This window comes from Rhizophagus irregularis, chromosome 12 (assembly GCF_026210795.1).
Source record: "Rhizophagus irregularis chromosome 12, complete sequence".
NCBI classification, from domain to species: domain Eukaryota; kingdom Fungi; phylum Glomeromycota; class Glomeromycetes; order Glomerales; family Glomeraceae; genus Rhizophagus; species Rhizophagus irregularis.
Window position 1 is genome coordinate 3039999 of NC_089440.1, and position 13240 is coordinate 3053238.

General features: G+C 26.8%; 4 protein-coding genes across 4 annotated transcripts; 1 reads left to right on the top strand and 3 right to left on the bottom strand.

Annotated features, from left to right (window-relative positions):
• Positions 1-179: 179 nt before the first annotated feature.
• Positions 180-1008, top strand: OCT59_004176 (uncharacterized protein; the record flags this gene model as incomplete). The annotated part of the gene is made up of 2 exons (XM_025320291.2): positions 180-863; positions 955-1008. 2 exons carry the CDS (start codon positions 180-182, stop codon positions 1006-1008), a joined length of 738 nt encoding a protein of 245 aa, XP_025171740.1.
• Positions 1009-6100: 5092 nt separating this feature from the next.
• OCT59_004177 (uncharacterized protein) lies at positions 6101-6664 on the bottom strand (the record flags this gene model as incomplete). Its single annotated transcript, XM_066148119.1, has 3 exons — positions 6101-6365; positions 6457-6530; positions 6611-6664. 3 exons carry the CDS (start codon positions 6662-6664, stop codon positions 6101-6103), a joined length of 393 nt encoding a protein of 130 aa, XP_065996749.1.
• A 678-nt stretch (positions 6665-7342) lies between these two features.
• On the bottom strand, positions 7343-9435 carry OCT59_004178 (uncharacterized protein; the record flags this gene model as incomplete). The annotated part of the gene is made up of 3 exons (XM_025332455.2): positions 7343-8535; positions 8606-9067; positions 9141-9435. 3 exons carry the CDS (start codon positions 9433-9435, stop codon positions 7343-7345), a joined length of 1950 nt encoding a protein of 649 aa, XP_025171741.2.
• A 1445-nt stretch (positions 9436-10880) lies between these two features.
• On the bottom strand, positions 10881-11228 carry OCT59_004179 (uncharacterized protein; the record flags this gene model as incomplete). The annotated part of the gene is made up of 2 exons (XM_066148120.1): positions 10881-10966; positions 11105-11228. 2 exons carry the CDS (start codon positions 11226-11228, stop codon positions 10881-10883), a joined length of 210 nt encoding a protein of 69 aa, XP_065996750.1.
• Between the last annotated feature and the right edge of the window lie 2012 nt (positions 11229-13240).

Genomic DNA, 13240 nt, shown 5'->3' on the forward strand with positions numbered 1-13240 from the left:
TTATTTTCCTCACTTCTAATTTCAAATATCGTTTTTTTTTTGTCAGTAAAAATTCAGCATTGTCTGAACTAACTTTAATTCTCTCACTTTTTCACCTACACACCGAGAGCAAACATTAAATTCCTTCAGAACCATTCTCATTCATTCAATAATTTTTTTATCATTCAAAAATATTCAAAATGAGAAATTCCGTTGCTATCTTGGCTCTTGTCATTTTCGTTCTCACTTTCATCAGTTCTGAAGTCTCTGCCTCTTATTCAAGCTGTCAAAAGGATTTGAAAAAATGTAAAAAAGAAAAGAAAGAAGATCGTCTTGTAATTGGTCCAAGCAAAGATGCTTTTAAAAAGAATTTGCCTCAAGATTTCTGTGCAATCTTCAAAAAAGGTGGCTCAAAAGAAGGTCAACTTAGACAAGCAAATGGAACACAAATTCTTACAGGTGTTTGCTCTAATACACCACAAGGTGAAATTCCAAAAGTTGAAAATATGCCATCAACCCTTATCCTTTACCCAGACAATGGTGATAAAATTAAGAAAAATGAACCATTTACTATTAAAGTTAAAACACAAAAATTAGAACTTGGGTTTTTCAGTGATCCAGCAATTACATATAACACTTTTCCTCAAGTTTTAAATAAGCATGGTTTGATTCAAGGTCATCAACATGTTACTATCCAATTTCTCGGCAAAGATAAAAATAATTTAGACTTTCCCGATGCTACTAAATTTGATTTCTTCAAAGGTCTCAATGACCCTTCTAAGGATGGAATCTTAAATGTTAAAGTTGATAAAGGTTTACCAAAGAAAGGTTTATACAGAATGTGCACCATTATCTCATCTTTCTCTCATCAATCTGTTGTATTGGTATGTATAAATGATTTTTTTGATTTGTTTTCACATATCACGTGATTACTGGATTCTCACATTTCATTTTTTTTTTTTACTTTTTGTTCAGCCCAAGGCACAAAGAGGAGCTAGCGATGACTGCGTTCGTTTTAGCGTCGTATAATAAAAGGCGATTCTTCTTTCTTTCTTTCTTTTTTTTTGTTTGTCTCTCGTGTGCGTTTTACGTTTCAGACATTTCATGTCAATCACCTCCATTAATTTCGTAAATATAGAATTTTAGTTAATAATAATTAATTTTTTTTAATATAATCTGGCATTAAAACTATTTTCCATTAATATCCTCTTTAATTACCATAAATTCCGGTGATTATTAATTTTTTTTTTTTTGTATTTTAGTTAACGAACTTAATTTGTACAAATTTTTTCAAACAAACAAAAAAAAAAAATATAGTATATATATAGATATATATACAAAAAAGGTTCACCGGGTGTGTTTACCTAAATTTTTTTCTTAAAAAAAAAAAGGGATTATAATATTATATTGTCCTCAATTGTTCTTCTTCCCCCTCCCCTTTAATAATGCGAACGTATATATTCTTAATATATATATATATATTTTTTTTTTTTTTTTTAATGGATGATCTATTTTTTTTTTTCTTCTTTGGAAAAAAAAAAAAGTTTCTTTTTTATAAAAAAAAATAGATAGATCTCTTTTTTTTTCAATTTTTTTTTGAATTAGAAAAAATAGAAAAAAAATTGAAATGACAAATAATAATGAAAAAATAAATGATTCCTTTTTCTTTCTTCCAAGTGATGAAAGATTTTTAATTTATAAATCTATAAAAAAAAAACAAAAATTATTATTATTATTTTTTAATGTAAAAATTAATAACTAAAAAGTCATCTCTCTATTTTAACTATTTTGATTAATGTTTAATAAATTTCCCTTATAATATTTCCCTTATAAAAAACAAATAAATTAATGAATCCTGAAGTAAATTTGTAAGAAAGAATTCAAACAAAAAGAGTTGAGAAATAAAAAGAAGACTTCACAAGGAATTTGAGGGACGTAGTTATCAAAATTTTTAAATATACTTACTTTTCATTCGATCAAGTAAAATTTAACCCTTCAGGTTCGAGTAATTTAATTAATTTTGCTTTACGAAGCCTTTCATATTCAAGATTATGGTCAATCTTCATTTGAATAAATCTAATTCTAATACTTTTACAAGCGTGATTTTGTTACAAGTTAATCATGGTACCGTAGTACGCATTACACAGTATATATACCCTGTAAAAAAAGTCGATCCGTTTTTTATATTCCATCTTTTTTCCGTAAAAGGCTCATATTTCCGGAATTAATAGCCTTATATCACGGAATTTATCAAATTATTTACATTTTCCGTGAATGGATCCGTGAAAGGCTCATTTTACGTACATAGTTTTTAACTTTTTATAGAAATAACGGATAAGGGATATAATAGCCCTGTTCATTTCTGTTCTGTTCTGTTCTGTTCCGATTTTTACCAAAGTTTTTAGCCAATCAAATTCATTTAAAAATCGGAACAACAACCGGAACAACGGATTAAAAAAATTGATGATCCGAGTGTTCCGAAATTTGAAAATGCAATACATGCTTTAATATGGTTGGCTAGAAATAAACGGAACAGATTGAACCCGATTTTTCTACTCAATTTATGCCTTTTTTTAATTGGCTAAAATTAATTACACTAAAATCGGAACAGAACAGAACAGAAATGAACAGGGCTAATGACGTCATAGTCGTTATATCTAATCTAGGTGGGGGCAAATCACGTGATTCGGTGTAATTTTAATTAGATTAATTTTTTATAAAGAAAGATTAATAGAAACTTTAAAATCATAATATATAAGCGTATTTTTATCTGCTTTGCAAGTTTACATAAGGAAAAAAAGTGGATTATGAATATTGTTTTTGACTTTACATATGAATGAACGAAACTTTGCCGATCATATCCAAAAATGGATAACGAAATTGAAAAAGTCAAATAAATCAAAAACAGCATTCAAAACCCTACTCTGCGCTCTAAGTAAACTTGCAGAGCAGGAAAAAATGCATTTAGGATGTGTGTTTAGAATGGTTGAATATATGGTAAAAAGTTTTATTTTATGAAAACAATTTTTTTTCGAAGTCACGTGATTTGCCCCTGCTTTAGACGACCTCTAATCTTGTATTGTTATAGTTTTATAGTCATGTTACGGTTACGTCACAATATTCGCGTACGCGATAAATTTTTACAAATATATATATACCCTTAACGTACGCAATAACAAAATATTTTTTCTCTCTCTAAAAAAATGTTATCTTGGCAATATAAGAGGTATAATAAATATTTTTGAAATATATATATATATATACATAATATAATTACCTAAAATAATCTTTTTTTTAAAAATAAATTTCGTTAGAATACGCTGATGGCGGTATATATACCTTTAACTTTCCTCTAAAAAAATATATATTGTTTTTTTTCTTTCTAAAAAAAATATTATCTAAAAAAAAATCCGCCGCCTTAGCTCAATGGAGCTCATGTTTTTGCTCCTGAGACACGAAATTTGCAACTCTTTTCAACTACTGTCAAGTACCTCACCAACGATCCATAAGGACTTCAGTGCAAAGTGGCTCAAAAGAGGTGTGTTTTTTTTCACGAATAACTCCTAAATAAAACCAAGAACGGACTCATTGAGTCGGGGAGTTCATAAGTTTGTCTTAGGATAATTATCTATCTTTATTTCTTTATTTATTTATTTTTTATTCTTTTATTTTATATATTTTTTTTTATATTTTTCTTTTCTTTTCTTTTTTTAATTCATTTAATAACCAACTTAAAAATTTTGACACACTATTAACTCTCATAATAGGTTCACTTTGTCGTAAAGTAGTATTGTGACGTCATCAAGTTGTGCGTCACAAGCAGTCAAGATTTCCTCCAAATCATCAAGGTCTTGTTAATTGATTCTTCAAATTTTAATTGGCATTTCTCCTGAACCGGACGTTTACTTTCAAGTTGATCGAGTATATACGCTGTCCTTACAATATCTCGCCAAGTTTCTATAATAATTAAGATTTGGGTTATAACCTCAATTCTTTCTTGGATTTTGTTCTTCTGCATCGAATGTCAAAACATGATATGTCTGCGAATATATTGAATCCTCAATTTCAAGTTCCGCAATTGCATCGATTTGAGACACGTTAAGAACAGCCACTCCTATTTCGTGAATCTTCGTATTTCTCTTTTTGGATAATGTTTGATTATTTAACCGATATTCTCCATTTATTCAGTTATATCGGTTACATTTCTAGTTGGGTAATTAAACTTTGAACTTTTTTGATCGATGATTCTTTCCATGTAATTATATATTTTTGGCTGTCTCAAAGATGAGACACCATTCGAAACTCTAGAATTTTGAGAATTGGAATCATTTTAATTCCACTTCAAATACGTGGTCGTTGTGGCGGGGTTAGGGACTTCTCGGCTTAAAAAGGCTGATTTGAATCTTTGACGGGTTCTCATTTTTACAAAATAAAAGATGTAGCAAAGTAAAAAATTTTTGAGAGTGATGAAAGCAATGTTATGGTAAAAAAAGAAAATAAAATAAAAACGCAAAGGAAATAAAAAACAAGAATTACATATTTTTTTTTGTGATGATGGATCTATATTTTCTACATTTTCAATTGATGTTTCAGAACCATATAACTTACAAGTATTGATCGCATGAAAGAAAAATTTCATTAAGCCCCAAATTTTTTTTTCTTTTTTTTGCAATTTACAGCGGGTTTAAATATCGACAAGTTGTAAAAAAAATCAAAAACTAAGATGGGAACGAAAAAAAATGGATTTTACGATACACAAAAAAAAAAATTTTTTTATTTATAAGAGGGGCGACATAATCTAAAATAGAAAGGAATCTGAATCCGAATCCTAATCTATATCTATTAGATTACCTACTCTAAAAACTAAGAAATATAATTTTTCACCGTATTTTTTTCCTTTATAAGTGGATTCAGTTGATATTTAATTTTTTTAACAAAACGGTTGCTTAATATTTCGTTTTGTAAACATTTCGTTTTTTCTTTTTATTTAGATGAATCAAAATTATAATTGCTCAAAAGAGCAAGAGACTAAGATTTAAATGCGTAGAAAAGTGTTCGATACCAAACAGAGACAGATCAAAAATTATTTGGTTATATGCGTGAAATTTGGTTTTTTTTTTAATTTATTATTTTTTTTTTAACGAAACCATTTCTAACACAGTTCATCCGCAATGGTTGAAATTAATATTTCAGAAATCGTACAAGACAAATAGGCCTATTGAACTCGCTGATTCCTTAAATATATTATAAGAACTTGCGGTGAAGAATAAGAAGGTTATTGAAGAGGAATTAGACGAGCAAAATTATGATGATTTATTTTATGGTAAAGATATTTCAGTTTATCATTATGAATGGCGATTAACTATGCGCGAAATTATTTTTTTTTAAAACGTTGATTGCGTAAAATCCTACAGATTAACCCGTCCTGAAATTGAAATTTTATTAGTTGAAGAACAAGTTGATAATTTCCAATTTTTTGGCCTGATTTAAGATTTGCTATTATCGTAATGCTGGCCGAAATTAAGTTTGGCCTGGCCAAATCACAGAATTACAGTAACTATTTATCACACTCCTTAATCAATGTACTAGAAAAAGTTGGTTTTATATCAAAATTACTGCAATTCATTTTTTTCTTATTAGTGCGTGACAAAGAAAAGATGATCTTTTAAATCAATGATTACGAAAGAACCCACATAATAATCCCACTCGAAATTGAAATTTTGCTATTCAAAATGATGCAATGTACCAGAAAAAAATATTTTTATACTGCAATTTCTTTTTTCTTGTCATACGATCGATTGCAAAATCAATGATTATGTAAGATCCCACTCAATTTAAGTTAAAAATCAATAAAATAGAATAGGTATAATAATGTGCGGACCGTCCCAAAACTTTAATCTTTTATGCTGCGACTTTCAATTCTTAAATAGATTCATTATTTAAACATAACTAATCTAATATATTTAATATTGCTAACATTTTTAACTTTTGTAATTGATATTATATATTTATTAAAATATTCAATGTAAAATATAAAATACATAGAGTAAAAACATCAACCATTCGTCATACTATTCAAAGTATTCATTTACTAATCTAAGCTTTTTCTTACATATAATTATTATTTATTGCTAGCATTTAAATTTTTAACAAGATTATTCAATAATTCTTGTATGTCTTTTATTTGTTGTTTGAGTTCATTATTTGCTTGTTTAAGTTCACTATTTGCTTGTTTGAGTTCATGATAATCTTTGACCGTAGGCTCTATAATTCCTACCAATTCTCTTAATCTTTTACTGATAAATGGTAGAGAATGAAATTCAGTTCTGTGATCATCAATTGCATTAATTAATTTACGAACTTCATCAACAGGCATATCATAGTAACTAAAATGGATTAAATAAATCTCTTAGTTAAGAAATTTTTTTAATAATTTAATAAAAATATTTTGATATTAGCAAAATTTTTTATACATACATCCAGTCTGGAAACCATTTATCATGACGTCTTTGAGAATATGACATGTAAAATAATTCAATTTCCATAATAATCTTTAATTATAATTTAGAATTTTAAAAAGTTAATAAATCAAATAATATTTATTGTTATGATTAAAATTTAAATAAAATACCTGTGCTTTTAAAAGTAAAAATTCTTCATGCTTGTTATAATTCACAATCGCCATATTAAGCAATCCAATAAATAAGTTCATAAGATAAATTACAGTAGAAAATGTAAATAAAAAGAATAATAATGTCATAGTGGGTTGTTCAACATAGGACCATGATGATAAGGATCCTGGATCACCTAAAATATGTTCAGTTATTAATCAAAGTATTAATTTAATTGTATAAAATTTTTAATTTAAAGTAATTGATAAATTAATAATTACCTGTAAGAAATAAATACATCGCCAAAAGTGAGGTAGAAAACTTGTTAAACATATTTGTATTTGAGTCAGGGATTTGGACTAATGTATAAGCGGAATTTATTACTCCATTTGAATTAATAGAATTATACTTAGTAAGATCCGGATCAATTGACCTTAAAAGGATGAAAAATGCATGAGCAAATCCAATTATAATTAAAAATAAAACTATTAGGAATGGGAAAACCTCTTTAGCAACACCAATTATTATGGCAAAATATTTTCCAAATGATTGAAATACTCGAAAAAATAACATAAATTTAAAATTTAATAATAAATTAGAAAATGCTATAATCCAAAGGGGTGGCTTTTCATTAATAAGCCAATATATAGATGTTATAATAGGTAAAGAATATGCTCCTAAATCTATTAGTAATAAAAAGATATTGATTATTTTTTTTAAAAAAAAAATTTAAAGAATAATCATTATATAAATTACTTACCAAATAAATTCCATGGATCTCTAACATAAATTCTTGATTTCCAAAGAAATTGTCGAATTTCAAAAGATAAATGTATAAGACCAAGTAATATTGAGAGTATAAAAAGTATCTTACGATTAAAATTGGAAATAAGATTTTGATCTAATGTAGTAGCTAATGCAAAACAAATGAAAAAAATAGTATAAAAAAACCATATCAAAAAATAATAAAGCATTCCAAAGGTTTTCCATTTAAAATCTATAATAGCAGCAAAATTCCACCATTGATAAAAATTATTGCTATCTATATTACAAAAAAGAATAGATTTTGGTTTACATAACATTTCATTCCAAGGATTATAATCTTTGCCTTTGTCTTGATATTTACAAATTTGAGGAAAAGGAACAATAAAGCTAACTGTTAGAGTTTCTTCTCTAATTAAGATAAATTTTTTATATAAAAACCATATAAATAATGTAAATATAGCAAGTATTATATATGGTATAGATATAACAAAAAATAATAAAACTAATAATAAAACTAAACTTTCTGCCATTGTTTTAAAGTAAGCCATTTTTGAGTACGCATATAGTGAAGTTGTTGAATTTTTAACAGATAAACAATAGGGATCTAATAAAATAGATGTAAATAAGATATATTTCATTACTAAACTAGAATAATGATGATCACATAATTCAGGTAATTTTAAACTAATAATAGGCAATAATGCCATATAATGGTAATTTTCTGTTTCAATTAATTCAATAATTTTATCAAAAACTAATTGAATGGCGTACTTGCACATTTCATTACTATTTCCAACACTTGAAATTTCATTAATTGCCATTTGTAATATTTTTGATCCATATTTTGAAAATTCCACTGTATCATTTATAATACTTAAAATTAACTCTTTATCAAATTTTGAGAAATCATTATCAAAATTTTCAAGATTTGCCGGTAAAGTAGGTAAAGTCAATCCATCTGTGACCCAAACATTATTCTCTTTAATGTATAATGTTTTGTTTGATTTAGTTATTAAAATATTTTTAGGGTTCTCAATAACGCAAGTACTAATATCAACTTCTTCAGAAGGATGAAAAGGATCTAGAAATCTGTATTGCCTATAGTCATCATTAAAAATAAGTAGTCCTTCAGAACCATCTTTTGAAGTTACAAACTCTACTGGAATATAATTTTCTGCGACTAAAAATAGAATAAAATTAGATTACTTAAAAAACTTATATATAATAAATATGACAAAAGTAATACTAACCATATCTTGAAACATGTATTCCAGTTTCCATTAGATATATATCAACACTTCCACTATATCTATTGTATAACGCCAATAATGTTTGATTTTTGTTTATCATAATACCATAATGACCACGATCATAATGATTATTTACATCACCAACTAAATTGTATTGCATTTCAAAAGTCATTTTCAATAAATTCCATTGAGCCACGAAACCTTTACAATTAATATGAAATAACTTTGTTTGATAAATAAACCATTCATCCCTTCCACACATACGTTTTATATCATGCGCTTGATAACATTTCCAAAGAGTTTTGTATGATGGCTTATGTATAAAAGAGTACCTGTAAATGTGGTGTCTTTCTGATGATACAACGATTAAATTATCATTAGGAAGAAATCCCACCGAATTTCCCCAATCATATTCTAGTTGAAGAAACTGACCTTCGCCACTTAAATCGATAACCTTTAAAACTACAATATGAATTATTAAATTAGACACAAAAAAATCTCGTTTAAACATATTTTTGTCAAAATAAATACTTACAATAATTATTATAATAAAAGACCAAAATTTTTTTATATAGTACAGGCGAAATTATATCGTAAGGAGCATCAAGCTTAAAATACACATTCACATCGGGTCGTTGTTGTCCGTTCTCTTCAATGTTAACTAACCATCCATGAATTGAATTATCTTCTTTGCTGTAAGTAACAGCATATGGATCATCATCTACATACTGAGAAACAATAAGTTCATCAATTTTTTTCCCATTATGTGGTTGAGTAGGAAAATCACTGATTTTTATTGCAGTTTCAGTAGCGTTTCTCATGCAGTTCATGTAAATAAAATGTTTACTCAAAAAATTTACAAGAATGAAGGAATTTTTTCAGGGGAACTTCCGTTTATATCTAAATAATAACGAATGTGTCACAGTGTCACAAGAAATATTAAATAGAAAAAACTCCGAAGAATAAAAAACAACCCTTTTTTACTTAATTTTTCCAACCTATTTTTGGCTTTTAATCAATTTTTGGATTTGAAACTTTAATTTACAGGTTTTGCTATAAGTCCCATAAGCACCTGTAAAATGTTCTGCCAAAGTATTGACAAGTGGAAAGTAAAAAAGAAAACGAAATCGGTAACAAACAACATGGAAGAACAAACAAAAATAAAGCGAATTTTCACCTTTTGTAAGTGATTCATCTGCAAGAATTGTTTGTTGAATAAATTATTATCAGTTTTCTAAATCATGTGAATATTGGAATTTATTAATGTATCGAATATCGAATTAAATACTGTATATGATTTGCATTGTTTTTTAGTATAACGTTACTAATTAATTTTAGCTTCTTTTTTAACTTTTCCAATATGACGTGTTAGCCATTATTAAAACAATTACAAAACAATAAAAAAAAAATCAATAATTTTATTAAATAATCGGATTTTATTAAGATTTAATATTTTGGCTTGTTGGCGTTGGAAGAAATTTGGTTATTAATATGCAAAAAAAAAAAGTTTTCAGTGATTATTTTCATTAAACACTATTAGCTTTTACTTATACAAAACGATTAAACAAGCAACCCTTTGAATAAAAAAAATTTGTTATTGTTTAATAAAATCTTAATATAATAAAAATTATTTAAAATAAATTATGTCATTCAAATTGAAATTACGCTAATTGAATACTACAAAAACCACATAATTCTCTTGATTCGTTATAATGAGATCTTAAATATACCGATTTTATCATTAATTAAAAATATATTTCAAATGCTAAATGTATATAGTTTTTTTTAACTCAACCAACATTACCGATTTATTATTATTAGGTGAAATATATCCTATGCTATTTATACAAGTCGACTTTTCAAATACGTGAATTAATAAGTTTTTCTTCATTCAACGTTATACTGCTTTCATATGATTAAATGTGTACCACACTTAAGATTCGTTATATCGTGAAATTCATTATATCAAAATTCGCTATAGAAAGGGCTGACAACATTGAGTGGCAGGGAAAGAACTGCCATCATATGGATTAGGGCTCGGTAAATTACCTCCTCAAAACCCCCCCCCTCTTCTCTATCATTTTTTCATTTTTACAGCATTTTCTCATGACTAATACTTTATTTTTACGCATGACAATGTGCTGATTATAATAACTTTTGTATTACATTGGTTAAAATCCAAAGTACAAAGAACTTTTCACATATACCCAGTATTTTAATTCTGCGAAAAAAAATTATCTTATAATATTTATAAAGATGTAGTTATCAACTTGATCTACGCTTTTGTTATCTTAATTTTCGCCGCCTCTTCTCTTGCTTGACGTTCAAGTTCTTCATAAAGTATCAACTTGCCATCTACCTCTATAGAGGAAGTTTGCAAGACCTTCCATTATGTTAATTCCTAATATATACATGCTTTGTGTCATTTCACACCATTCAAACAGAATATCACGGTTATCTAAAACATAAGAGATCCTCCATAACGAATACTGGTGATACCATATGTGTCATTGAAGTAATTCTGATCAATTAACCATTTATCTTTATTTTCATGAAATTCACGGTACTCATGATTATTCTTTGTTGGTTCAATCAATTTTGACACGCTTGGCAATTCTTGCATGGCAACGCTATTTCTTTTTTCTGAATATATACTGTTCGAGATTTGATTGGGAGATCTGGTCTAGTAGTCCAAGCATTCGTTTCCGCGCAATTCCCGAACATCCCCGCTTCCCGAGGAAAAAGGTATTGGTCGTTCATTATTCTCTTTCTTTGTTCGGTGGGAACTGAAACTGGTACACCAAATGCAACGCTTCTGTTCTTCTGCGTCATTTCTTCAATAAACATCCAGATCTATGAAAAATACTTTAGGAAGTTCCTTTTTCTTATTTTTCGTAACAAAGCTAAAGCTTCCTTAGTGAGTTTATCGAAAGTAGAATTAGAGTTGATGTTATCCATTTTGGTGTTTACTATTTATATAAATATCAAGAAAAAATTTATGAATATAATGAGTAAGATGATATGAATATAAGATACGAATATAATGAGTAAGAAGAGGGTGCAAGGAGTAACTACACAATTTTATGTACAAATTGTTTTGTGTCAGACCAAGCCATACTGCAAAAGTCACTCACATTCACATACCAGAATTTTGTTTTTTATGGAAATGAGAGAAAGGGACAATGTGATCAACATAAGAGCGTTATGATTTTGATTGTTCTTTTTTATTGATAAAAATTACTTCTTTCGGTACATCTTTTTGTTATATGATCCGATTCCAAATATCAATATATTGTATTTTTTTACTGATGAATAATTTTTTCTTAAATTGCGGTTAATTTTTTACGCGATTGCAGTAAACATATTTTTTTACTATTACATCATTTTTTTTTACTGATAAATCAATTTTTTTTTTACTATTAATAGATCTCGCGATTAATTTTTTACTTTTTTTCGCATGATTTTATTGATTTTATCGATTTACTACTTGTTTTTACTGTGAAAATCGGAACTAAATCGGATAAGAAACAAAGGCTGTTATTACCTTTTAAGTAAAACAAGTAAAACATAATTTAATTTAATAATTAAATTATACAAATTTTTTTTCATGAGAAATTTTTAAAAATAGTATTTATTATATTTTATAGTAGTTTATTTTAATCAATATATTATGAATTATTTTCAAAAGAATAAATAATGTTAAAAGAACAAGTAAATAAAAATAATTACATCAATTATCACATTTATTACGTGAATGGTCCGCTAATTAGTTAAATAGAAAATACTTTTATTTATATTTTCATGTCTAAGGGTTGGTTTTCCGTTTTTCTAAATAAAAAAAAAATGGTTAGGCTGAATGCAAGATTAAAAATAATTCGCTTAATAAACTGGCAATAGAAATATTACATCGGGAAAATTTTATTTTGGAATAATTCTAAAAAGTTCGTTATCGCGATGGTGAAGCGATAATGGTGGAAATGATGGAGGCCTACAGATAGATATCACTTGTTAGAAAAGAATTGATTATTAGCGATATGCAAACTTTTTATTTAGGATGAAGGTAAGATGCAAAGTTGATTCCTGATTGCAGAATCAACAATCCTTTAGCGCAGGAGATTTCGGATTTTGCATGTCGGCGAATGAAAATGTAAAAAATTCAACCAAAAGGAATCCCATCAACTTCCAAAATCAACAAGAATTTATATCTTCAAGATACTGTATATCAAGAAAATACATTTTATTACAAATGTCTCAATACTTAATACTTGATGAATGTTCATAAGGGATATTGATTGAGCGCAAAGTTTGATTTGTTTATATATCGAAATTTGAAATTTTGTCGTAATAATAAAAATAAAAAGACTTGTTTTCTGAAATTCATCATAATTAGTTTGTTCAATGTTAAAAATATATTTAATATATTACTATATTAGCATATTTTTAAATTTTTTTCAACTAAATTTGTATTAAATAGGCACTATATAATATTTATTAAAATTTAAATTTTCTTAAAAACATATACCATTCTAATTATTTTTTCTTTTTCTCCTTCATTACTATTAAAATTATTGTTCCATGAAATTTTATAATCAAAGAAGTTATTTAAAATCAGTATGGAAACTTTAAATTTTGATA